At 41.5% G+C, this 26,942-nt stretch overlaps 1 protein-coding gene and 1 long non-coding RNA gene across 3 annotated transcripts in view; one reads left to right on the plus strand and one right to left on the minus strand.

The window, feature by feature from the left end:
* Nucleotides 1–6,856: 6,856 nt before the first annotated feature.
* SETD7 (SET domain containing 7, histone lysine methyltransferase) lies at nt 6,857–24,455 on the minus strand. Of its 2 annotated transcripts, none has more exons than XR_014515145.1 (8): nt 24,110–24,362; nt 17,358–17,487; nt 15,737–15,938; nt 13,719–14,202; nt 12,746–13,346; nt 11,933–12,050; nt 10,947–11,104; nt 6,857–9,806 (listed from the first exon to the last, which is right to left on the minus strand). XR_014515145.1 is itself a non-coding variant. In XM_083457502.1 (8 exons), the coding sequence occupies exons 1-8, from the start codon at nt 24,147–24,149 to the stop codon at nt 9,626–9,628; spliced, it is 1,101 nt and encodes a 366-aa protein (XP_083313628.1). In that variant the 5' UTR covers nt 24,150–24,455; the 3' UTR covers nt 6,857–9,625. The 2 variants fall into 2 exon arrangements, 1 of the variants encoding a protein (XP_083313628.1); XM_083457502.1 differs by having other exon boundaries at nt 12,746–12,827; nt 14,013–14,202; nt 24,110–24,455.
* A 109-nt stretch (nt 24,456–24,564) lies between these two features.
* LOC310685424 overlaps nt 24,565–26,942 on the plus strand; it is a 32,585-nt gene continuing 30,207 nt past the window's right edge. Inside the window, exon 1 of the long non-coding RNA XR_014515238.1 lies at nt 24,565–24,841. This is a non-coding gene — a long non-coding RNA (uncharacterized lncRNA). The remainder of the gene's footprint in view (nt 24,842–26,942) is intronic.

Here is a 26,942-nt window from a genome sequence, read left to right on the forward strand (position 1 = left end):
TAAATGCACAACAATAAACAGAAGTGAATCTACATATTGTACTGTAATGAGTACTATTTCAATATAAACAAGCTACACACTAGCAGAGTTTATATGCACCACTAAGCTGTAATTTGTTTAGCTTAATTGTACTTTGTACCTCTAAACACACTCCAGTCAATAAACCTGAATATGAAATCATGGTTTAGCAAATCTCATCTTGTGCTGACTGATTTTACATGACATCAAAACCCACTATCCTGGTTTAATTATGGTTTGTTTTGGCACATCACCCCACACACTTGCCTTGCCACAAAAGCACAAGACAAGGTCAGCACCAGCAGCCAACTTTTCATCAGCAAGACACAGCCTGATCTGTTGAACAAACCATGGTTAAAATAGACAATGGCTTCACATTATGCGCAAGAACAACCTAAGTTGCTGTTGGCTTCAGTTTACTAAAATGGAAATTTAAAAATTGACAGAGGACAGAGTAATCCAAACCCCCAATCTGTCCTTGCACCTAGCCCTGCCCTACCAGTGGGGGACATTTGCCATAGACAGTAAGGAGTGCTCTGGTGTGCCTGTCCAAGTGGTTGGCAGGCAGTAACTACCTTGAGTGTTATTGCTGTTGACAGTAGACAGAACTCCCCCAAATGGGATGTCTCTGGCAGGGCTGGGCCAGCATAGGATCTGCTGGCTCTGGTGTGGGACCCTGCTGCCTTCATATGATGGTGACAGGCCCAGTCCAGGTATCTTCAGTGCAACAACATGGGAGCAAAAGGGCATTTTCCCCTCTCCTCCCTCCCCACCATATCTTTTGTTTCAGCCAGTTCAAGTGCTGTTAAAGGCGGCATTGGCTGCACTGCTGTATCAAACCCTGTCATTGCTGACTAGCGGGGCAGGATCGCACCCTAAATCATTTAAAGCTGTAACTGGTTGGCGGGTGGGTGTGGTTTTTGAAAATGGCCTCACAGGACAAACCTGGCCTGTTGGCATGAACTTTCCTACCCCTGCTGTAAAAGAACTAGGCAAGCAAAGGCACTGAAGCACTTAAAATTTCAATTCTAGTTACGACATACTGTAAAGAAATACGGCAGGTGCTCTTTTAATATATACATTGAAGAGTTCAAGAATTCTACATTCTGAAATGTTCGCCACGTGTTAGGCTTGTGTTTACCAAGAGAGAAAACAGTATCAAATTCAGTCATTTCCTTTGCAGTTTTCATATTTCAGTCTGGATTGCTTGCAATAGGTTTTCGTTGTGCGTTTTTTCCCCTGGCAAGCACAGTTCAACAGCTTGAGACATGTGTCTAGTTTCTAAAAATTGTGACTTCAGCCCAATAATAGGTTCCAAAAATCACCCCTATTCACTAGCAGAGGGAACATGCAGACTGCAGCTATGTCCTTGCCTCCAGATAAGGCCATCTCAGTAGCAGGTCAGCATGCAGCAATTAAAACATCCTCCCAAATGGAAGAATTTGGGAGTAAACATCTGGATAAATAGTGCTGCCTCATCCACAAAATGACTTGCAGATTATAAAACAAACTGTACTGCAGACTGAAACCTTGTTGGTACTAAAGTTATGTGAATGCCTTATCAATGTCCATACTTTTTACATAAGAATTTTCTTTCTACTGACAACTGTAACACCAATCACATCTTACGAGTGCATGGGATCTTCTTAGAGCATCACACGTATCCCTTCTGATGACTTCAATAATAGTGTGTTACAGCTATAGGACAGCTGCATTGGCATTCACTGTACATATTGCAAAATGTTGAAACCATATGCTACTAATGTCCCTCAGCTAAAGAACTGTTGCTGCTGAATTTGCCTGCTCCTTCATCACCTATGCAAGTTGCTCCACAAGCGAAGGCTGTGCATTCTTGCTACCTGAACACCATCGTCCACAGTAGTTATTACCTGAACATGTACAACGCAATCTACATTCCAAGTAGCTGAAATAACTCCTCTTTGTGGAAGTCCTCAAATTCTGCAAGTTCTTTGGCACTACAAACTGGAAGGACCAACATGCTAAACTATTGTGGATTTTTTTAGGTGAGTGTGGCGTTGACTCTCATGAGAGTTTGCCAAAATTGAATGCTGCTTATTAACTTGCTTTTGTGTCCAAGTTCCTTTAACTTGTTCCTTCCAGCTTACCGTTTTACTTCAATGCATATTTGTGCTCCAGACTTCTTTGAAAAATTTCCCCCACTCCACCATGATTTTTGCAAGTTTTGCCAATAAATGTCTCAAGATGGCACATCAGTATTTTCAAATTCTGAGCTATAATATAACCCACATTATAAGATGTATTATTAGCATTATTTGTAAGGAAGCACAAACTGCCATCATTTGGATCCTGACATAGGATATACAATCATAATATATGGGAATCTACTACTGAAGAGTTAGCAAAAATATCTAAATCACCCCATAACTTTGACATTAAAAACTCACTTTTATGGGAAGAATGAACATACATTTTAACAACAAGAATCTATAGTCTGGTGTCTGCACAGCATTTGAATACCCATAAAACACTGGGAAACTGTCACAAAACTGTCATTCAACATTTAGCCCTATGGCAGCTAACATTGCTAATATTCCAGAGAAATCTCCTGTTCATATACAGGAAGTACAAAGTCGAAAATCCCTTTAAAACTAAGTTCTGAAACTTACATACTCATGTTTCCTGCAGAAAGATTGCATTGAATTTGTACAGAAAAATCTCAAATTCCAAGCCATATGACTGACTTCCAGCAAGGCATATCTCAAGAGAACAAACTAAAATCATGTAATACCACCAAGGAAATATACAGTGGCCTATTACAAGCTTCCCCAAATGTTTTCCACTATAATGGCTGTGCTGGCTGAGGCAGATTAATTTTTTTAACAAAATTTATACACCACTTACCCAAATAAAATTTCTAAGCGATTTATGAAGAGCAATTAAAAAGTAACTATTAGAAAGAAACATTAGAAAGAAATTGAAATTAATGGAAGTTTTATTCCAAAACAACTAAAAGGCACCAAGCTGAGAAGGCTGGCTTATTAAAATGAGCAATTACCTTTTTAATAGTCATAATCATACAAATTACAAACACTGGAAAAGTTAAAGATTTTATCTAAGTTACTGTGTATAATAGTGATTATCCCTACCCACATATTCTATACTTGATCCCAGTTTTCCAAATAGCTTTCAAAAGAAATAGGAATCATTTTAGGGTTCTCATAATTATTCAGTAATGACTTTTCATTAGTTCCTGTCTCTAAGGCATAGTAAATCCTCACCTTCTTACTCCTAATGTGGTCTATCTAGAAGACTTAGATCACACTTGAGTCCCCAGATATTTTGGTCTACAGCTTCCACATCACTGACCATTGGCTAAGCTGCCTGGGTATGATGGGAGCTGTTGCCCAATAGCATCCAAGGACTTACAGTTGAAGAACTCTGGTCTGTATAAGTTGTTCCTTGTGACAATTTCCAGAATAAACTAATTTGGCGTCTTTTGCATTATTTTCCTTGGAAGATTATGCAATCAACAAGTATATTAAACACCAGTAATAAAATATGTTAAAATTGCTCACAAATGAACCTCATGAACCTCAAAATCAAAAGCCAATATGCCTTCTCATACGCAATACTAAAACTTTTGGATCAAAACTGAAGAAAAGACTAGGAGGTTTGCAAGTCTGCCATCTTAGAATCCATGCATTTTCCAAAATGGCTGCATACCTGAAGCCGGCTGTAACACTGTCTACAATCCTGCAGAAGTTGACCTTTTCATTTGCCTTCTCTTTGCCTTCTGGCGCCCCAACAAATATTGTTTCACTTACTGTTGACAATGGATGTTAAATAATAAGAAGGAGAGTTTATAGGAGTCAGGGGTGTCCATATACTTTATTAATATTTGATGATAAAAATGCAAAAGCTTTATTATCACCTTGATGCCTCCTTTATCGTAAAATAAATTCTGCTTAAATTTAAATGTATTTTAAAATGTTCCATCGGCTTGTTTAAACTTCTACACTGTGCTTTTTAAAAAATAAAGTTACTAGTGTAAGTCTTCACTGCCATAAAAATAATGTGCATGCAGCTATGATATATATACCTGTACAGTTAAAAAATAACACAAAAACACAAAAAACAAACCCAACTTCCTGCACATGATTTTATGGCTTGGATATTTCATTGCTTTTAAACTGATAATATCACAGCCCACCCACACCTCCGCATAGCAGTTTTTAAAATTCTGTATGCTCATTTTGGTTTTTGATTAAAAATTATAATGCTGCAGAAATTCTAATGTTCAAAATCTTTAATTTATGCAAGCATGCTCTTCAGACAGTAAGTTAGCTTTTCCAAACAACAGTACTATTGCTTTTAACATAGCTAGGGCAATTTACCATGGATATAAAGATTAAAATATTATTGCACAATTCTACCTTCCTTGTGATAATGACACCCAGTTTTCAATGCTCTATTGCAAGTGGCTTGAGCACATTTTAGTTTTTGGGAGGAGGGGGAGAAAGTTTGCAAAGAAGCATGTAATACTATAATCAGTAGAAGGAGAAAACCTAGTTATTAACCCATTACCAAAGACTGATTTCACCAGATCAGTGACAGGCAATGAAGAATGCACAGACTAAGTTTAGCTTGCCTGGGTATTTCCATTAAAGACTACTTTCCCATCTTATTCAGAATAATCAACACTTTGTACAGTTGCCATATGGTACTAGCTTGGGACCAGGTGACCAGTGAGGAAGTTGGCAAAACATGGACTTTGTACCTAGCTATATACGTACAATAAAAATATAAGAATGTTGTCGTACTGCAGTTTGATTGGTTACAGCCAGGGGCCACTGCAAACCACAGCACGATAGCCATTGCAGCTGCATCAGAGGGTGAGAGGGAGGGAAGCAGAGGTGGAAGCAGGCCGGCTAGCGGGTGGCAAGGCTAGGGGGGCAGCATACAGGCTTCTTTCTCATGTTTATAACCATGGTTATTGGGAAGCAAAGATGATGTTTCCATCTTGTACGTTAATAATATGTTTGGAACAGACAACAGCAGCCGTTAAAAAAATGATTATTGGTGCTTGCTAAAGGACTTTTTATGGGTATAACAAAATATTCTGTACTCTAAGATCCTAAAATAGACGCACACACTATTCCATTAGGAGCAGTAGGAACTATCTAGGCAAAATCTTCTGAATGCAGTAGATGGTGTGCATAGAAATTTCTTGGTAGAAGTCACAGGAGATACCAAGTCACAGTCTGTAAAGCAAAGGGTAGAGTTCACTCAAGTGCTCTCTTCCCCCAATCAATATGTGAAAAATAATAAAAAAATATATAGCAGTGCTACCCTCAAGCACACACAAGGACATAAGTTATCAAGTGACTGTGAGAAAAATGACCATGTTTAACTTTGTTCATGTGAAGCATCACAACATTTAGATTAATTCTATGCCCCCTCACTTTGAACTGACTTTCCTCAAAATGCAGGTAGCTCCTTGTACATATTACACACACAATTTCTGATCACTTGCAGAAGAAAAGTCTGCAGGCAAGAAGAAGATGACTGTGTTCTATATGGAAACCCAGTAAATTGCCTTGGACTTGGTTTTCCAAACCTAGTTCTAGCATATTTTCTCAGTTTCGCTTCTGTGGGCTAACTTCCCACCCCCTAATTCATAAGGTTGATAGAATACGATGCACTTACAAGACAATAGTTGGTATTTCTCTCCCTCTCTTTTAAAAAAGTGAAGAACATGATTCATTGCAGGGGTCTAACAGATGCCCCTCCCAACCCTGGACGTTCAGTGCTACCTTTTTGCAATTTGGTGCATTCGCAAAAACAGTCCACCCAGAAACAAACACACACGCACACACTTTGCTGGCTACATTTTTCTCCTGTGCAGCAGCAGCAGCCTCACCATTGTGATTCGCAAAGGCACAAGGCAGGATTCTTTGAGGGCAGGAGGTCTGGAAAAATGATAAACTAGCCATCTCCCCCCCTGCTCCTTTCTCCATTTACTGCAAAACACAAACAATGAAGATAAAAATGGCTGCTACCATTTTCTTCAACAGTTATTGTAAGTACAAGTCAGTATATGTGCAAGAATCTATTTTTTGTGATTGGATATTGACAAATACCATCAAACTTTACACCTCCAACAAACACAACTATAGTCAAGTTTGGCCACTGTTAAGAGAACACAATGCTGGATGACAGCAAAGCAATTCTTATTAGAAAGTCACCACAACTACAGGAAGACCAGCAAAACAAACAACTTCAGTGTGTCCTGTTTTGGAAAAGTATTGTGCCGATTCCAATACAACAGAGTGAGAATCCAACCCGCATGAAGCGCCAGAGAGTAAACACTTGTCTTGCTCTTCAGATTTAAAAAGGCAAGCATTAATTCAAATAATTATTTTTGTCCTTTCTTTTGTCCTTTCTCTAAGTGCTATTATTGCCAATATTGTCAAACCATGTGTTTTGTGGGGTGGGTTTTCTCTAGAAGTAACATTAATAATTTCGTCATTTTTCTGAATGCAAAGTCAGACTGCGCACAAACCACAGAAAGGGCAAGACCTCTCTGAATAGGATTCTCATATGTATGCATCAATGTATGACTAAGCCTTGCATTTAGACAAAAGGTTAAAGCTAGCGAAGAAGGAAGCTCAACAACAGTTGTCAAGTATCCAAAAGGCTGCCATAAAGCAGAAAAATAACAATTTCACACAAAAATACGTGGGGTTCAACTTGCCGCAGAGCAGGTTCAGCTTGACTTATCAGCCAATATTTCCTATTTCTCAAAACAGGCAGTGGAGCTGGCAAGACAGCTGCAGAATTTACTTCCCTATATGGGTTTTTAAATGCAATGATGAGTATTAGTCAAATGTGGTTTATGTCTACAGAGTCACATTGTTTCAACAAGTATCAGCAGAGTTTTCCAAGGTACTCTAACTCTTTTCACAACTTTGTTGCTGCTTTTTAAAATGAAATGTGAACCAAATGGAGCTTTCCAGAATTATCCCCATCCCTCAGCTTAAGAGACCATGCAGATTCTTTAGCAGAGCTTTCAACAAACTGGTAACCTCAGATGTTGTTGGACCACAACTCCCTTCAGCCCCAGCCAGTCTGGCTAATGGTCAGAAATGATGGGAGTTGCAATCAAAACTATCTGAAGAGCACAGGGCTGGGGAAGGCGGTTCTAGCTCAATATTCACATCTCCTAGAACGGAACTCTTCTCTTTACCAGTAAGAAAGGGCTCGGCTTAAGTGTTAGCACTTTGCGTGAACAGCAAACTGCTTCTGAAGAAGAATTAAAATAAAAATCACAAGCAATATCAAAACTCATGAAGTGAAAATGAGGAAAGATTATTAGCCGGAACACATCCCTATCTTAATAGACCACAGAGTGCATTGTAGTCATGCAGAGTTCAGGAGCACATAACAGAAAACATTTCTTCACTACTAGAATAGTAAATCAGTAGGAATATCCAGGAGGAATCTTTCTAGCATTTCTGCATCTTAACAGACAGCATATGCACTGTGCTCCTAAGCATGTTTATTCAGAAGCAAGTGAGCTCAATGGGGCTCTCTCAAAGTAGTATTTCAAAAGAAACTCCATGCAGGCAAACTCAGGAAGGATATTACAAGTAGACCACGCCTCCTCTCAGATGCAGTAATTTCACTGAAACAAATAGTGGTCTATCAACTTGAATAGTATTTCTCTACTAACAGCAATTGGTGTTGTGCTTAAGTGCTTGTGCATTTGCAAAACAGACTTTTCTTTTTCTGTTTGCACCAATTTGTAGAAGCAGCATTATAACATTTCAGCCTTTTTTCAGTTCACTTCTATAAGTGAGGATCAGTTCAGCCTCAAAAAGCCCAGCTGAGTCAATCAACCCTCATCTGTGTTAGCTATTTGCTATAATTGAGGGAGCTAAAAAATACATTCTATAGAGCAAAAAGTTGGGAGTGCCACCAAAGCTTCCATTCACTGCTCTTTTGCTATGAAATCACATAAACTGCTTTTGATTTACTCATTTAGAAAACAAATCTAAAAAACAGTCAAACTTAGTAAATTGCCCAAAACATTTTGGAGGAAACCATCTTGTTTAGTTTGGTAAGGAAAAACTTACTAGACCCTCTGAGAAAGGTTTCTACCAATGTGCAATTTACTATTCTATTTTATACATTTCATTGCAATTTTGAGGCTTGCCTTTTCTTCTCTTGTATTTGGTGCTTCCCGTTCTTTTTCCCTTTGTTCAGTGTGCAGTAACAAACACACACAAGGAAATTTTCCCATAGGAGAAACTAAAAGTGTAATCCAAAGTATGTCTACTCAAAAGTAAGTTGCACTGAGTACAAGGCTTACTCCCAGATAAATAGTCACAAGACTGCACCCTGACAGCCATTTCCCCCCAAAGGAGTATGTGCACATTTTTCTAGTACAAGCATTTTTAAGCAAGTGATCCATTAACACTGCAGATACTGATAAATCTGTTTTAAAAGGTAAGTGTCAGTATTGCAGCTGACCTGCAGAGCCTTGAAGCACTTTTCTTTAATTATAATATTGTTTCACCGATCACAGTTAAATGCTAGTTAAGAATTGTAAAATGTATTTATTTTCTAATTTCCAAAAAGCTATTTGACATGACATGTTCTACAGCAGAAATTGGGGTTTTTGCTATTAACCTTTAAATTACTCATTTTCTTCCAGTTCTTTGCTTACCTATGTATCAAAATAAATCTACCCTGATGGATTCCCACCTAACCATTTAGAGACAGGAAGGGGGGTGAAAAGGAAAAGGAAAAAAGTTTAGCAAGCAAAAAAACCTCATGGTACAACCTTGATTCACTTATTTTCATGCTGATTATAATCATCAGCATATCTTTATAAATTACTCTTTCACATTTCAAATTTATATTTAAAAAGTCATCTAGAAATTACCCAGGTGCGAACATCATAATTAAAATCATACTAGCTCTGGTTTTCATAGGCACATTTCTTAAAACAGTTTGTCCGCAGAGCCATAAAAACCTACATTGCTGTTTAAACCTCTGTGCAGTCTCCTAAAAGTGTTTGTCTTTTAGCGAAATGACAGTGTTAAGAGAGAGGGAATCTACAAAGGACAGCCTTCTGTGCACCAAAGATAGAAATTGTTCTAAAGCAATATTCTCAAAGGTTTTTTGAGAGCAAAAATTATGCTCCTTTTCTAGAATATTAAAAACAGCACAGTTCTAATACCATCACAAAATGGCATGTGTACAAAATGCAGCTGCACAATAACTACTAGGTATTTTTTTGGGGGGGGGAGGGAGGACTCCAAACACCCTATTCCCCCCCCTTCCTAGAATTTGGCAACTTTGCATATGATACAGAATGGTTGCCAAATAATCACACTGCTTTGTATGGCATATTGAATAGTTCTTTTACAACACTAGCTAAGTTTTTAAAAATTGCTTGAACTTAAAGGTTACAACTTGTTATTAGGGAAAATAAACCCTCTCTGGCACGGAGTGAAGGGTTGCAGGACAGCCATAGACAAATCCCTGGCTGTCCTAGTTTTCAGTATCAGTATCAAGGGTAGTGCATAGATCCATTGTGAGGAGGGAAACTGTACGTTTGTCACTTCTTCTGAGTAGCCTGGAAGGCTTTCAGTTCCACCTGATACCAGCCTGGAGCTTCCGGCCCATTTTGTCCAATGGGATTGTGGTCGTATCCATAAGCCACTGTTAATTCTTCATCCTTCTCAACAGCCCTAATAGTGCGGATACATTTAATCAACCCAAAACGAGGATGAACAAACCTAGAAAGGAAGGAAGCATACACAGTCAGAAAAAGGAAACTCAGCAAGCCCAAACAATGTATTTGTTTTCTTGAAAGCTTTACATATATCCTGTGCGTCTTTTAGATATAGGTGACGCAGCACTGCCATAGAACACTATAGGAGTGTCGCTGACCACTTTTTTCTCTGCAGCAAAATATTCATATCGTAAAACCTTTATTGGCATCACATACAACATCCAAAACAAATCAATACAGAATTGCCACTTCCCCAGTGGCACAAAACATTTGCTAAAAGAAAGGAGGCAGAACAGTCTATCATCACATCTCTTGGTCTCCAGGGAGATCAGACGTCTGCAGTGTATTTTGACGACAAAAAACCAAATAGAGATATTTAGCCAGCAGCAAAATATTGTTAAATAGCAACAACAAAAGTTTTGGAAAAAGTTACAGTTAAGCAGTCCATCCACTGTGAATAACACAGGAGAGTGGATGGGACTAAGAACAGAGGGCAACAGAAACAGCTCTCTTGACTCATAGTAGGGCCACCGCTGAACGCAGAGGCAAAACTATGAAGATACACCTCAGCATCTTCTTCAGTGAAAGATCCTGCCACCCACCTCCCAGCAAAATGTTTGTGGCTGGTGCAGGATTTTCCACTTAGATAAGGGATGCCTAACCTTTTCTGGACAGAGGGTTGTATTCACCTATTATCAACCCTCGAGAGTCACACGTTAATGTGGGCACGAACAAAGCACACAACTGGGCGCAGCTAATGAGTCTGCCTTCCAAAAGGGTCTCCCAACAGCAATCCTACACCATTTAAAATAATTTATTTTCATTCATTAAATTTGGTTAAAAACCATTTAATTTTTTTTAAAAAATGACAAATTTGGTAGGGTTTTTAGGAGGAGGGCCCCCCAAAATCTTCAGGAGTGGGTGGTCAGGGCTAACCACCCCTGACTCAGAGCATGATGGATAAGTGCCATTTTCCAGGAATGCTTCCCTTGCTTTCAACTGTATTTTTCATCAGTTTTTCGCACCCACTTGATTTAGTGCTGTGGTTGCAGTGATCCTTTGATATCATCTGCTATCGCATTGGCAGACACAGTTCTGACACCTGAAAAGCAGCACCTTCGTCAAGCAGAAGTTTAATACTTACGAGTCATAGACACTATTTGGTGTGAAAGAATGATTTGCCTTGTGCCCCAATGAGGCGCAGTATTTGGCTGCGTGGTTGTAGGGTTCCGGTACATCTATGACTGTTTCATCATCAAGGGATATTGTGTTTCCATTCAGAGCCCAGTCCCTGCCATCCACCTAAAACAGACATTGTTGCAGTGTCAACTTTGTGTTTTTGTCAGATACAATGCAGATTTTTCTTGCGTTATATGCTTTAAAGGAGAGAGACCAGTGGTTTTCAATCAGGCTTGCAAGTACAGTCTTGCAAGTACGCTTCGGGTTAAATCTTTTCAGGTTGTGTCCTGCAGCGACCCGGAAGTACCAGAAAGGGTTACTTCCAGGTTTCCCCGCTTGCGCAGACGTGCAAAATGACGTAACGCGCATGCGCAGAAGCTGTGAATTGCGACCCACGCGTGCGCAGACGCAGGTTGTGTTCCTTTCAGGTTGCGAATGGGCCTCTGGAACGGATCCCGTTCCCAACCAGACGTACCATTGTACTCTTATTAGGAAACAAATTTAAGAGAAGGAAAACATGCCACTGCAATAGTCCTGACATAGTAAGTTGCCTTAACTTCTTGCCCTTTCTGCTTCATTCCCTCTACACAATAAAAATCAGTTGTACAGCAGACTTGTGGCACACCTACTGAAATCTCTAATCGAGTGAACAAAATCACCCTTAATTTTCTAAGGCTTGCTGGACTGATATTAAGGAAACTGAGAAGCAAGATACACTTTTAACAAGACAATTCTCTGTGTAGAGAACCTTTGGATGTTCAAATACCTGTGAGATCCCATAATGACTACAGGATCCTTGACCATGCATTATATGAAATCAACACCCTTTTTTTACCCAGTCCTGGTGAATATTGAAGCATTTTTGAAATAACAGGGTGAACAAGCAACAAAAATGTTTCCAAAAAGGCAGTGTTTCAGAAGTAGCAATGAAAAGTTCTCACTTCACTTTACCTCCTGGTGTGTAATTCGTACGCCATTGTAAAAGGACATAACTGTGCCAGCCTCAGCAGATACTTTAGTAAATAACCCTTCTCCTGCGCTGGAAATGAGAGATGCATCTACATATACCCTGATGAAAGGAAAGAGTAAAAAGAAAGTACAGTGTCATTATTACTACTCTGTAATACACTAATATTTTTAGGAAACTATTTTATTAGTTTGTGTAAATTTGAGATCATTAATTTTGCGCCATGGGAAGAAATACTAGCACAGGTGTCAAATGTGACAAAGCCTCTGTGTTTAGAAAAAAGGAAAAGTTTATCAGCGCTTTCTCCAACAAAATGCAGAGTCCCATCAAGTTTCTGTCCCTGCCAAATCCTGATTATATATATTGAAGATCATCTTCTGAACAGCCAAATAAAAGTATTGCAATGTTTTTTTGGGCAGGGGGTGGGTGGAGAAACAGTTATTTGTAGCCACTGAGAGATATATTAAACAAAGAAATACTTTAGTACAGTACCACAGTTTTTCACTACTGTACTTAAAAAATCATTTAAAAATCACTTTTAGAAGAAATATATAAGTTTCCTCCTAATAGTTACAGATTTTTCATACCAATTCATGTTTTTAGGAAAACATTTCAATTCAATTAAGCTCATGCAAATTAATGAGCTAATATGATGTCATTTGCACACAAGTAGTTCTGTTTGCAATTCAAAGGAATAAAATGTTGCTGAATGCTTAAAATGCAAAGCAGAACAACTAAATTGTTTCTTTGCAAATATTTAAGAAAGGGGGCAAAATGATACACATAAATTATTCTACCTCTCCGATTCATAAGGATCAGGAAGAAGTGCATTTGTAGAAATGCAAGATGAAGTAGATTTATCAAAACTGTATACTGGGCCTAAAAACAAAGCAAAACAAAACAAAAAGGTACACAAATTAACGGACAATCAAGATGAAGATGCAGGTCTTTCTCTTATTAAAGTGTTATGCATTCAACACACCATAAGGAAATTAAGTTTTTAAAACAAGACAGCAAAAATATTGTATTTAGGTCTGTCTACTATATAATAAAACAGTGCTTTGCATAATTTTTTTCACCATTTTCATTTCTCTTCGGAACTGCAAGCAGTATTCAGTCACCTTTGTAACAAATATGAGTTCAGGTTTATACATGCTAGAAATAATGTTTCCCAACAGTGCTTTAACATTATATTTTCCCCCTGAATATGTACAACCATGTTAAAAATACATGCACCCTAGGTCAACTATGTGCGGTTAGTGCAAATTGTCACCAACACTTTTCCTCAACAAAATCAAAAGCAGCAGCAATTGATATAGACCTGGGACCCAATTTCATTACCTTTTACCAAAGGAAGTGGAAAGTAAAATGTGTCTCAACTTATATATGGTATTTATACTTTGCATAAAAAGGTAAAGGTACCCCTGCCCGTACGGGCCAGTCTTGACAGACTCTAGGGTTGTGCACTCATCTCACTCTAGAGGCGGGGAGCCAGCGCTGTCCGCAGACACTTCCGGATCATGTGGCCAGTGTGACAAGCTGCATCTGGCGAGCCAGCGCAACATACGGAACGCCGTTTACCTTCCCGCTAGTAAGCGGTCCCTATTTATCTACTTGTACCCGGGGGTGCTTTCGAACTGCTAGGTTGGCAGGTGCTGGGACCGAACAACGGGAGCGCACCCCGCCGCGGGGATTCGAACCGCCGACCTTTCAATCGGCAAGTCCTAGGCGCTGAGGCTTTTACCCACAGCGCCACCCGGGTCCCAATACTTTGCATACCAGGTCCAAATTCAAAATGTAATGTGAAGAGACCCTAAACTACCATTTCTTATATTTCTTCTGGCTCGGAGTGTACAACCAGCTCCAATCCATTTTGTCAACACACCATGGCAGCTCTAATTTTAGTAATTCTATCTTGCAGAGAGGAGGGCATTGGCACAGGAACAAAATTGGAGCAATGTGAAAATAGAAAATTTGAAAGCATTGTTTGCTTGAAGTTATCTCCAAAAAGGTGTGTGGAAGCCATGCTACACAACACCATTTTGCACACCAAGGAGCACTTACTGCCTGGCAGCACTTCAAATTGTGGCTTCCCCTCTTCTACGGATACAAGGGTTGCCAGCTTTGCTTCCAACATTTCACCATCTATGAAGTGTCCATAATAGGCCATCTTCCCATCAGGGTACACATAGGCTATCTTCTCGCCGGTCATCTCTCCCTCTTCATTAACTTCTCCAACCAGGTGTCCACCATCCTGAATGAGAAGCATTAATATTGGTACATTAAATGCTGCACCTTTTTGAGAGGGAAATGTTTGTGCATGCACACATGTTTTTGAAACCTTTCAATAGCAACACAGATATTGCACTGCATCCAACTAACTTTTTCTCAGAGAAGACCCACTGAAATTAATGGACCTAAGCTAATCATGTCAATGAGTGTACTCTGGGTATAATTTAGAAGGATACCACCCAAAAGTAACAACTGTGCTAATCAGAATACATCTATAATATTTTTGTTTCATAGATACCAGCTGCAGCTTGGGTTCTTTAAACCTCACTTCCTGCTACCTCTGATCTTTTGCTACCCTGTACAGATCTCAGTGACTTGCGTTTATTCCAGCAATCCAGTTCTGCTATAACAAAGCCCTGTATAAATCCAGGGTATTTCTACAAAAAAAGGGGGTGGGGGTGGGACTCTTACAAACAAATTGCAGCCAAATTAACCATAAACCAAGTAAAATAACTGAACAGTATTCTTTCGCTCTTCAATCCATAAACAGATAGATGGATAAATAAATAAATAACTTGCAGAGGAAATGTTTTTTTGGGGGTTTTGTGAAGCAAAGATAAAAATCCTAAGAGCCTTGTTAGAGATCCATTAGAGCTTCATCTCTAAGCTTGTGACAGCCTGTTCACTATTTTATTGAGAAGCATAGAACGGACACTTCTCTGAACAGGTTCTTTGCATCTCTAGTCATGCCTAGTAAGATAGATATATATATTTAACTTCCCAAGATTATCCAGTTAAATGCTGATATTTATAAACACACTTTTTACACAGAAGTCACCTTGACCTCCCTCCTTTGGGAGGACAGCAAAAGTATAGATGTTTAAAAGCACACTGAATCTTTTTTTCTGGCTTCCCAGTTCAGAACATTTTGTTACAGCAGACTGATGTCTAAAGCATGTACATAGTTACTATTCAGTATTTATTTAGGCAAAGTGTCACTAGCTTGAGTGGCCTGAATAGAGCTATTCATTTGTGAAAGCCAGAAGCAACCCTGCTATAATGGTTCTAAATTAAAGACAGTAGAGAACTATGTTCAGCAAAGTATTTATGAAGAAAAGCACCTCTCTTAGAATGAAAAGTAAAACCCACAAAGCTCCCCACAGGTTTGACTTAATTCTTTAAAAAGATGCACATGGCTGAGAAAGGCACATGGTGCGTTTTACTCTCATGGACACAGTTTGCACACAGCAGCAACTTGTGGAAGGCAAATGTATCCTACCATGCTGCATAATCTGCATCCAAATTATGAGAAGCCACAACCACCACAAGTGTGAAAAGGATTGCTAGGATTCTGGTAGGCTGCCAAATCACAACCCTTTGCTCTCCTTTGAAGGTGGAAGTTATGCAGCCCAGCTGCCTCTCTCAACAACGCAACAGGATTTGTCTTCCCCATGTGTCAGATATCACTTCATCCCCTACTTGGCTGCCACACCTCCCCATTTAGGTTTATAACTCATTTCCCACCTTGCGTATTTAAAAAAGTCCAACGTACTTACAGGGTAGTATATCCAACAAATCCCACATCGAATATTATCTTTGTATTGCCCTTTGAATATCAGTCGCCCGTCAGCATCATATTCCTGGGCTGGCCCGTTTAGTTCTCCATCTACGTAAGTGCCATGAAGAGCTCCTCCATCTTCATATGTATATACACCCTGGCCTTGCAGAGCATCATCCACATAATAGCCTTCTAATGTGCTGGTAACGAGAAAAGGGTAGGGCACAGGGATCAAGAGTATCTAGGTTATTTTGTGAAATGTTCTCAAAGTAAAAATGTTTCATTACCTTAAGGACACTCTCCCCACAATGCAGAACTGCTTGGGCTTCAACATCAGCCTCAGCCACTTTGCCTTCTGTACCATCATCTCAGGTAAGTGAGCAACAGGACCTTCTTGGTAGTGGCCCAGTGACTCTAGCATTCTGTACCTGCAGAGGTCTGTCAGGCTCCCTCTCTGGTTCATTTTCATCACAAGTTGAAAACATTTCTTTTCTGGGCAGCCTTTAACATCTCGAGTTTTACTGTCACTGGCTTTATATACTTGCAGATCACTGCTCATAATCTCTTTATGGAAGTGTTTAAAATGTGTGTTGCTTTTTAATTTGATTTTTAAAAAATGTTTTACTGGAGGCTAAACCCCTGCTTGCTCTGCTTACCAACCCACCTGCCATTCCCCCCACATTAACACTTTAGCGCTTCTCCCTTCCCACCCCATGCAACTATTAAGCTTGATTTTCCCTCTCCCCAACCCCCTTTCTGGTACCACTTCTCTTTTCTATAGTGCAATCCCACTTTGTCCCCCTGTTTTCACCTTCACCTCCATGCGTATGCCTCCCCCACCTTTTGTGCAACCTCCCTTGCCCACAACCCCCCCCCGATAACCTCATATTATACATCTCCCATACATTGTATTGCTAAGTGCCCTTTTTAGCTTCTGCCCAATTATGAAGTCACTATCCCCTGCATTCTTCAGACTCTTTCATGTCAGTTTTCATATTCAACCCCATTCCGATGCCACCTGCTTCCTCCTTTCTTGCACCCCCATTTTCACCATCACTCCTTTTCTACCTCCATTGCCTCCTTACTTTTCTGAACTGTCCCTTGCACACGGATTACCCCCATTTCCAGACTTCATCCTCTCTCCTGTTTACAGTCTCCCTTGTGTGCACACCCCATGCTATTACTGTATGTTTAAGGTGACTAGAACAAGCCTGTCAGTTATCTTGCTCAGTTAGAGAAGGTTACATCCGTTGATGGATGCTGTACATATAATTACTATACTGGACATGGAGCTTTGTGTTGAAGACAACACATGGTACCAGGAGTGAAATACATTGCGGGAAGGTACTATGGAATGTTTCAGGGCTCTAATGAGGCAGCTGAGGAATGGAAGAGGGAGAAGTTTAGAACAGCCTTTTTTCCTCCCTTTCAGTGTCTCTCCCTTCTTGCTCTACTCAAACAGCATTAGCAGAGAGAACTGCAAGGGTAAGGTATGGTAGGAGACGTATTAACTTTGTCTTATTTTCACAATCATAGTCTAGCGGGGGTGGAAACAAAGTTATAAAAATATTTGACGTATTAAGCAAACAAAAAAAAGCTATACCCAAAGGAATGCCTACCTTCCATCAAAGAAGAAGAACTTTCCACGGCCATTCTTCTCTCCATGCACAAAGTTTCCCTCAAATCTGTCTGTGGAGGAGTATGTGACCGTACAGAACCCGTGCGGCATCCCATCATCATCGAGTGCACCTAATAAAAATTGAAAAGAGGCCAGTGAGACCAAGATAATGATACTGCAAGAGTTCATTCAGATGTACCTTCATGTGGATTGGAGGTGGGGTTTTCTGCTTTAGCACAAGCTCCGACTCCTAACTCAGCATCTGTTCCTCTACTGCTGCACAATCCTGGCTCAGACATCAGCATGGATTACTGCCCTTACCCTCCATGCTTTGGCCAAACTACTCACTTTTAAGAAACCTTGTTTTCAGATAGCCAGCATATTTATTAACTTAATTGTTTCTTTGCCCTTCCCCTTCTTAACTTAAAACACTATTCTGGATGTGGGGGCTGAAGAACAGTTGTGCAATTGCCCTAAGAACTAGCCAGCCAGAGTTCTGCGTAGCTGGGAAGCTTCAAGAACTTATTCACACACTGACACACCAAGTACAGTACAATAGAACCATGTCAAATTCACAAAACAAAATACATGAAGAATGTACATATACAGAAACATAATGCAGTATAAAAATAAATAAGATCAGAGTGCTACAAAGTAGTATAATGCAAAATTCCAAACACCACAATGCATATACAATCATTTGTCCAAGTCCACTCACCTCCATTTCACACAAAATTCACTACCTCAAACATTACCATGTATACAAAAACCACTCATACCCAACAATATCACAACTCACATACAAAGGGTCACTGCCAAGCATATATATAAAATATACTCCTAATGTCTGAAGCACTCATGAACTCATGCCCCACTCCCATGGGACAATCTAATTCTCTTTTCCCATCTCTCACCTGAGAAGGGTCCAGATCTATACCAGAGCAGGTTTTCACCCTGAAGGGTATAGAATCATAACACATGTCTTCTGTTTTGATTTTATATTTGTTGTATCATTGAAAACAAACAAATAAATATTTAAAGAATAACGTGTGGTACTGCACAACCTCAACATCTGATAAAGAACCATCAGCACTGGTAGCATCACCCTCACACTCAAGGTGCCCCTTAACGTCACCATCACCTCATAGAACCATAGAATTCTAGAGCTGGAAGGGACCCTGAGGATAATCTAGTCCAACGCTCTGCAATGCAACTGTCCCATATGGGGATCGAACCTGCAATGTTGGCATTATCAGCACCATGCTCTAACCCACTGAGCTAAGCCACTAGTCCCCAAATTGTTGCAGCCAGCCAGATGCTAGGCTCTCTCCCTCTGCACCAGCAACTTGGCCTGGTTGTATGTGATGAGTCAACTCCCATCATTATTTAGCGTCAGCTACAACTCAAAGTCATGCCTGACATAGTTTCCTTGACTACAGGAAATTCCATAGCCTGTATGGGCCATGCCATCAGTCTGCAGCAGAAGGAAGGGATGTAGGGCTACTATGTCACCCTGGTGAGGGGCCAAATCCATCGCATCTCCCTTCTCTCATCTGGCAACAGCTGCTTCATGAAGCTGCAGCAGGAGACCCATCAGTTCTGCTTAGAGACCAGCTGCCATCCTTTGCACTAGCAAATGCACTACAATGAAGAGTACTACAGCTAGTTTTGCTAAGGAGCTGCTGCAGTGTTTATTAGTTGTCCTTCCCCAGTGCACAGCCTGGTCATACAAAACCAGAAACCCCAACCCCAACCTGCAGCACCACAAAACTTGGGATACATGTGAGGAATGTGCTTTGATCCACATGTATCCTATATGCTTCTCATACTTGAGACAACTGTTCGCTCACGAAATGGTTAACGTTCTTGAGGAGAAGAAATAAGAACCAATCAAGCTTCGAGCATTTTTACATGCGTTCAAATATCTGTCTTCACAGTTTGTGACAGACAGCAAAAGCACAGGCTGTTTTAGAAGACTCTTACAGGGACTCCAGTACTGGTACTTGGCTGATCTGTAGGAATGGGTCACACAAGCCATCCAAGAAAGCATAAATTGTGTAACTGTCAGTCCTCAGGCAAAGCTCACTTGTAACTTTATATCAGTCTGCAGTGGCTGAACCAAACTTGACATTTGTTCCACACAGTCTCGTTCAGACCACTGAATTATTTTTCCATTTTGCTTTTTAGCAGGCTTGGAGTCAGCCTCTTAGGCTGTGTACACATTATCGTTTACTCTGGAACCACTGTGATCTCACCACTGGTGTCTGAACCCATGTGCAGATGGCCACAATCAGTCTCCATCCTATAGTTTATTGAGAAACACTGCTGTATGCTTTATTAATGCTGCAGCTAAGCTGGTGTGTACATCTGAGAAGGAAGATTGCACAGCAAAAGTGGCCATGGCATGGGAGCAAGAAGGGAGAGAGATTGAGAGGGAGGAAAGGAGTGATTCAAAACTTTTAAGTTAATGTGTATATAGCCTTAGTTAAGGAGCAAATTCGAAACCTTGATCAGATTTTGCTTAAAGCCTCTGGAACTCAAGATCATAACAAATACAAGCTGGGTGGGTGAGAACAAAGGGGCCTGCAGGCAATCAAATGACACTTCCATGTCAATGTGTAGAGATTGACGCAAGCTGCACTGATAAACTAGGGATGAGTGAGCCCAAACAGCCATGACTGTCATTCTGCTGTTTTAATCTCATCTCTGCAAATAATGATACTCACTGTTGAACTATACACACACCAGAATGTATTTCCTACCCGAGAAGGAAATAACTGAATTCTGTGTTTGCAGCAAGAGGAAAGTGTGGTGAATTGAACATTCAGAAACATTATTATTTTTCTTCTTATTACAGCCAATGAAAGTCAGTTAATTATGTTTGTTCTCAAAACACACACACACTCCTAAAGTCTTCTGCAGTAGCAGAAGAATCAGAGTACTTAGGACACACTTTGTCATTAATTACACTAGTGTAATGTCCTAAAACCTGTTGCACACCAGCACTACTGCAATGCCATACCACCACCATAGGCAGATATACTGCTGTTCATGTTTAAGGCTGGGGCTCTACAATAGCTCAAAATGGTTTTGAATCATTAGCAATTAAGACGCTCACTTACACACATAAATACATATATAAATTCTCACAAATGGAAGCTTCCCTTTCCCAGCTTAAAACTGCAGCTGCAAAAAAAGAGTGTTTTGAGAGGTGAAATGATGGGGTAGGGTGGGTGGAATGGCAATCTTTAAGAGCTGGATAGGGTCACAGAAAAACCAATTTCTGATATGGGCAACTTAGGGCCACTTGATTTCTGAACTAAAAAGACACAACTGATTTTAAGAGTCTTGGTGATCATAGAATCATAGAGTTGGAAGAGACCACAAGGGCCATCGAGTCTAACCCCCTGCCAAGCAGGAAACACCATCAGAGCACTCCTGACATATGGTTGTCAAGCCTTGTGATGTGACAAAGGCATCATTTCCCATGACTTGCGTAATTATTTTATTTTGGCCTACTATTTAGATTTTTAAAAAATGAACAGAGATTGCATAAGTGTCTATTATACCACTTTTTTGGGGGTGGGATGGGGGGAGCCTGAATCCAGCTTGAATAAGCCAACACTGCATTGACTTGCAGACATAGATATTGTGTGTTTGGGGTAGGGGGATGCACAGGCATGCACACATTTGAAATAATTTATTCTTCTGCCCCACCTGTTGTAAGGCCAGTATCAGGCTTCTCACCAGGACATTTTCAATACACCCAACTGCCCATAAACCCTTCCATATTTCCAACTCTGCTGTCACTTCTGCAGTTTTGTTGCACTTCTGAATCAAACCCTGTTGACTAATAAAGCTCTCCTGGCAAGAATAGGAGACAAAGGGGAGTTGCCAGGGTCCAAACCAAATGGAAATGTTAAGGATTCCCAATTTAGTCAATGACCCCAAGGTTCAGATCTACACTACAGAAAGAATGCTCAAAATATATATATATTATGACATATTTTATATGTAAGTTGTTGAAGCAAGCACCTGATAAGCTACATATTACTATAATACTTGAAATTACAAAATTCCTGTTAGGGAGAAATCATTAAAAAGCCAACTGAAATGTCATCATACTAATAAAAGTATTGTCCTAATAGGGCTTTAGGGATTTTTCTAATGGGCCAATATGGTTACGGTACCTTTACTTTCTGTATTCATGTGTAAGTGCTTGAAACACACATAATTAAATATTTACAAAAGACAACATCTTTCCACAGCTCCAATCACTATGTTTTTAGATTACCAGCACTCAATACAATATCTCACAATTTCTATCCTAAAGTTTGCCACAAGGATCTGGAGTGGAAAAATAATTTCAAATTGCTAAATATTATAAATCAAAATGGAGTTTCAGCTTCAGTGCTGCTCATTTTGCTTTCTGGCCCCTATTTCTTCTACCAAATCCCTCCTATAGGCAGAACCTCTGCCTTAGCTTGCACAGTTGACTGTAACCCAAGTACAATTGTTCAAGCAGCTCTGTTCTGCTTTTATTTGTTAGAGAACAATAGAGCTCATTTTTACAGCGTTTATTTTTTTCATAGGAAAAAAAATGCTTCAAAATACAGCTGCAGTCCCACCCACAAACCGTGCAAAGGCAACCCCCGCATAGGTTTCAATGGAATTTGCACATAACTAGGGGCAGAATTCAATAATGAATTGAGTTACTCCTTGGAATTTAAGTGATCATTTAAATGTAGTCAACACAGGAATTAAGTCAGCGGCAGCCAAGCATACTTCACGCTGGACTAAAGAGAAAATCTCTGGCCGCCAACACCATTATAATTTCCAAATTTAATAGTGCCAGGTTTACAACATAGCTGCTCATTTGCACGCCACGAATGAAGCAGCCCATACAATACACTGCATTGATTCTACATGCCTCACTAGAACTACGTGGATCCTTTCAGGACCAAAATCTATGGACGCAACACAATACTATTTCCAGGAGTAGGATTCAAAGACGAATATCCAAAGTTGAAAAACTATGCCACTGTCCAGAAAGATTAAAGGGGAAAAAACCCCGAACATCTATCTACCCTTTCTAACAATTTCCAAGTGATACACATTTTAATATTTTCCATAGATGTGGATCTATAATATTATTGAATGGCCAAAAAGCAGGAAATTAAGAAACCAGGGCACTGAAGCTAGTCAAGCTTTGCCATTTTAGCCATGCATCTTTTCGCATTTCATAAAGCCCCAGATCAATAAATCAAGCAATGATAGCATCATGAAAAGGCTCCACTTTCATTAAGCCTTTGTGGTTGCTGAAAACATTTTTGACAATGCAAATTGTAATTACATTGCTAGAATGCATTATAGGTGGGCCTGACTTTGAAAGACAGTTTCAGCTGGTGCAGAAAATGCTGCTAGATTATTAATAGGAACCAAACATATATAACGTTGGTTCTGGCATGACTGCACTGGCTTCTGGGCTGAATTCAAGGCTCAGGACCTTGCAGAACATCTCTACCCATATGAGTCTGTCTAGAGGCCTTTCTGCAAGTGTCCCCTTGCAGGAATACAGAAACTGTTAGAGGGTCTTCTCAGTAGTGACTCCCCTGTTTATGCAATGCTCTCCCTAGGAAGGCCCACTTGGAACTAAAATGGTCATATTATCAGAGACAGGCAAAAACTATTACTTACTCCCAGGCATTTTATTGTTGATGTTTTCTCATCTCCTGCAGGGGTGGGGTTGTTTTTCACCCAGTTTGTTGTTTTTAATATTATAGTGGTACAAGTGGCTGAATATCTTAACTTTTTAGATACTTATGTGTCTTTAGAGTAGGCTTGGATTTTATTGCATGTACTTTTCTGTATCCTTTTGTTGCATGGATGCAAGTGGCCTTAAGACCCTTGTGGTGAAACACAATTAATGAATGGTTTAATTATTATCCTTAGAACAGAGAAAGATTGTGCAAGCATTCACATATTTTCAACACTCGGTCAAATTGTGGAAAGACCCCCACTGGCCCCTCAATCACACATTTACCTTGGAGTGGGGAACCTGTAGCCTTCCAAATCTTGAACTACAACTCCCATCATTCCTGTGGGCTGCTGCTTAGGGGAGCTGTTGTCCCACAACATCTGGAAGACTACAGGTCTCCTCCCCATCTCAGAATAAAGAGTCCCAGTGATTCTAATAAAACTTGTAACAACATGAAGACCTGACATGCTCTCTCTGCACCTATCACGCATCTCCTGGAGGAAGAGGAAGAGCACAAGCGCTTGCAGACCGGGATGGGGCAGCTATTTCTGTCTGAGCTTATTTGGGAGGGCAGCTCGCTCCGCGCTTCTTCGCGCGATTGGCTTCCCCCAAAGCTGCAGTCGAGGCCGAGCCACGCGCCTCCGGCCAACTTCCAAGCTCCGGGCTCGCGGCAGCCTGCCTCGCGCGCTTGGTCTCCTCCTCCTCCCCCCGAGGTCTCCCCGCTCCCTCGTGTCCCACGAAGGAGACCAGGAACCAGCCCGCCAAACCAGCGCAACCAAAGCGGGAGAAAGAAGGCGGCGAGAAAGGCACCATATTTGCCCCCACGAAAGGCGGCGGCGGCGGCGGCGGAAAGGGCTCCTCGGAAGCGTCACGACGCGGAGATGCGCGAAGCCCCGGCGCAAAAAGGCGCCTCGGAGCCCCCCGTCCCTGCTCTCCCTTACCCCCGCCCCAAGACGCTGTGCCCGACTCCCCTCAGGCCCAAGGGACGCAGTTACCCTCGACGGTCTCTTCCAGCGTCTCCTCGTCACTGTCCATGGCTCGGCGCGGAGAGACAACTTCCTTGGCTCGGCTGGCCCTGCTCGGGAGCGCGCCCGCCGCGCTCTTGTCGGCGTCCCGGCGCTCGGTCGGAGAGGGCGGCTGGCTGCCGCTGTGTCCCCCCGAGAGCCCACGAAGGCGAGCCAGGGGCCGCCACCCCGCAGCAGAGTGCCTGCGTCGCCGCCCGCTTGCTCGTCTCCCCACGCTCGGCGCTCGGCGCTTTGTTATAGAGCAGCTGATCCGCTGACATCACCCTGGGCTGGGGCTGCTCCCTGACTGACAGCTCCCCGCGCAGCCCCAAAAGCAGGGCCCGCCGCCGCCGCCGGCGCAGCAGCAGCAGGGGGAACAGGCGAGGCGGGCGCACAACGCAGCCGGCCCTCCGCGGCAGCGCGCGCAACCAAACGCTCGCGGAGCACGAGGGTTCGGCCTCGTCGCCACCGCTTAGAGTCTCCCTGGTATCCACGCGCGGGAAGGAAGCTCGGGGCGGGAAAGAAGAGCTGCACTAAGGACTAGGTTGCGCCACGCAGCGCAGCGGGAGGGCGGCGGGCGCGGAAAGGCGTGCGCACACTCCAGCTGCCGCGGCCCGCGAGGAGAAGCGAGCAGAAACACGCCGGAGAGCAGCCAGAAGGAAGCGCCTCATGGGCCCAGGCGCCCATTATTAGAGCCGCTTTCCTGGGACTAAGCCCCACTGGGTAAGCACTCAGTGGTGCTGACTTCTGAGGATTTTATTTTATCAAATTGGCATACCGCCTTTCATCCGCAGGTCTCAGGGCGGTTCACAACATAAAAACGCCACATGATAAAATACATGATAAAAAAAAAGACACACACACACACGCACACACACGCAACATGTCTAGGATTGCACGGTAACTGGCAAGGCAAACGATCGAATTTGGAGGTATATAAATCAATAGCCCCGTAGATTCAACCTCGAAGTGAGAAAGAAGTAATAAACTGGAGCCCGGTTTTCACAGGGTGCTTCTGAATGGAGCCTTGTATAGCAAGCATAAAGGTCAGATTTGCACATTCATTATACTATACCGGATAAGGCTGTTCGTTATATTGTATAAACTGATGGAAGTACCTTTATAATGTATCTAGTGCCAGTGTCACTATGTCTCTCTCTCTCTCTCTGTGTGTGTGCGTGCGTGTATAAACACACACACACATATATAAACACAAGCTAGGATATAGACCTACCAAGAAACAAAACAATATTGAATGAGATTTGAAGGGTGCTTGCATGTCTTCTTGGAGGTCTTCAAGCACAGGCCAGACTAGGTGTCTTAAAAAACAACCAACCAACTACATGAGAAGCTTCTGGCTTTTCACATTGTTTCTGGCTGGGAGTAAAAGGTCTTTAAAGATGTCTTTCTAGGTCATTCCAGCTCTCCTCCTAGCACAGTACTTTGTCTCTTATTGTGGCAAACATTTGATGTTACAGAGGAAATGTATAGCCATTGGATCAATATATGCAGCAAAATCAGTTCATATCTACTTAGAATAAATCCAACTGTGCTCTAGTTAAGTATGTATATGATCATAATCTCAAAGGTTACCTTTCCATTCTCCAGCACTTTGAACCTGAGGTTTTGCACGCTTGAACCCAATGCTCTAGCCTAGTCATTGCCCATTGGGTAAGGAGAAGCTATTTGATAGGAAACTGAGGTTTTGGCAAAAGTCATCAACCAAACAAAAGGATGCTTATCTGGGTTTTAAACAATGCACAACAAAGTATGTTCATGAACCACCACCACCCTATTCCCCTTCTATACTGTTGCATATAGTTTCTATTTTTTTAACTGAAGTATACTCATTAATCTGTGTTTAGTTACACTTTATCCAGAAGCCAATATATGACACATGCTTTAAGGAGAATCCCTCTCCTGTGCCAGTTAGAAATATTACTTCACTTTCCCTTTAGTGGTGCTTTTCCTGGTAGACCTAGTTCCCATCAAAAATAAAACTGAGCAGCAAAGTTGAAGAAGAGCTTAAGCTTCCTAGCTTTATCTGTCCCTGTACAATGCAGCATTGTACCATTGTTGTCAACTAACACAGGATAGGAAGGGCACTTCAGTTCCTAAAAGCAGATATATTCATTACCTACCTCGTTTCTGGGAATTAACATGAGCCACATAAAGGCTGCTGAGAAACACCTCTGTGGCTTACAGCATGTTTATACATCTTCCTGATAATCATCCATTCCCACACTTTTCAGTGCTTTTCCTCTTCACTTTCCAAATTGCAAAAAGTCTTATTCTTTTTTAAAGCTACTTTGTTGCACTCAGACTGGGGTGGGGAACCTCCAACCCACAGGCCGGTTTGGGCCTTAAATGGGTCCCAGTTTGTCTCACAAGTCCATTTCCTTCAAACTACATATACTTTTTCCATACCTAAAGTCATTTATGATGTATGGTGTGGACACAACTGGCATGCAATCAACCCCAGCAGAAAGCAGAGCAGAAGTCACTGCCTGTCAGCTAATGAGCAGTGACTTTGCGACTGCTGGATCAGCTGAACAACCAAGTTCCCCATGGGAAACTCAATTGCACAGCTGATCCTTGCAGGAAAACAGCTTTGCCTGCCCTTGGTTCAGCACTTCCCAAGCTGCTGTTCCCAAGTGTCCAAAAGCCAGTTGGGCCTTTGACAGGTGGGTGGGACAACCCACTTGCCAGTCATCAGCTGGGTTATCCACCCACCTGTCAAAGGTGCCTTGGGGCGTGGGGTGAGGACAGGTGAGGCCGAAAGGTGCCCCACGTCTGCTCTAGGGCAACAGGCCATTTTAATTCA

Source organism: Podarcis tiliguerta, assembly GCF_965153285.1.
Source record: "Podarcis tiliguerta genome assembly, chromosome: 9".
NCBI classification, from domain to species: Eukaryota; Metazoa; Chordata; class Lepidosauria; order Squamata; family Lacertidae; genus Podarcis; species Podarcis tiliguerta.

Excerpts from the sequence above, each read along its gene's own strand:
- SETD7 (XM_083457502.1), bottom strand. The coding sequence starts at position 24,149 with ATGGACAGTGACGAGGAGACGCTGGAAGAGACCGTCGAGG. Across the intron at positions 12,828-14,012 it reads ATTTGAAGTGCTGCCAGGCA|GCCCAGTATACAGTTTTGAT; the intron begins GTAAGTGCTCCT and ends CTTTGTTTTTAG. Across the intron at positions 12,051-12,745 it reads GATCCTTATGAATCGGAGAG|GGTATATGTAGATGCATCTC; the intron begins GTAGAATAATTT and ends TCCTTTCATCAG.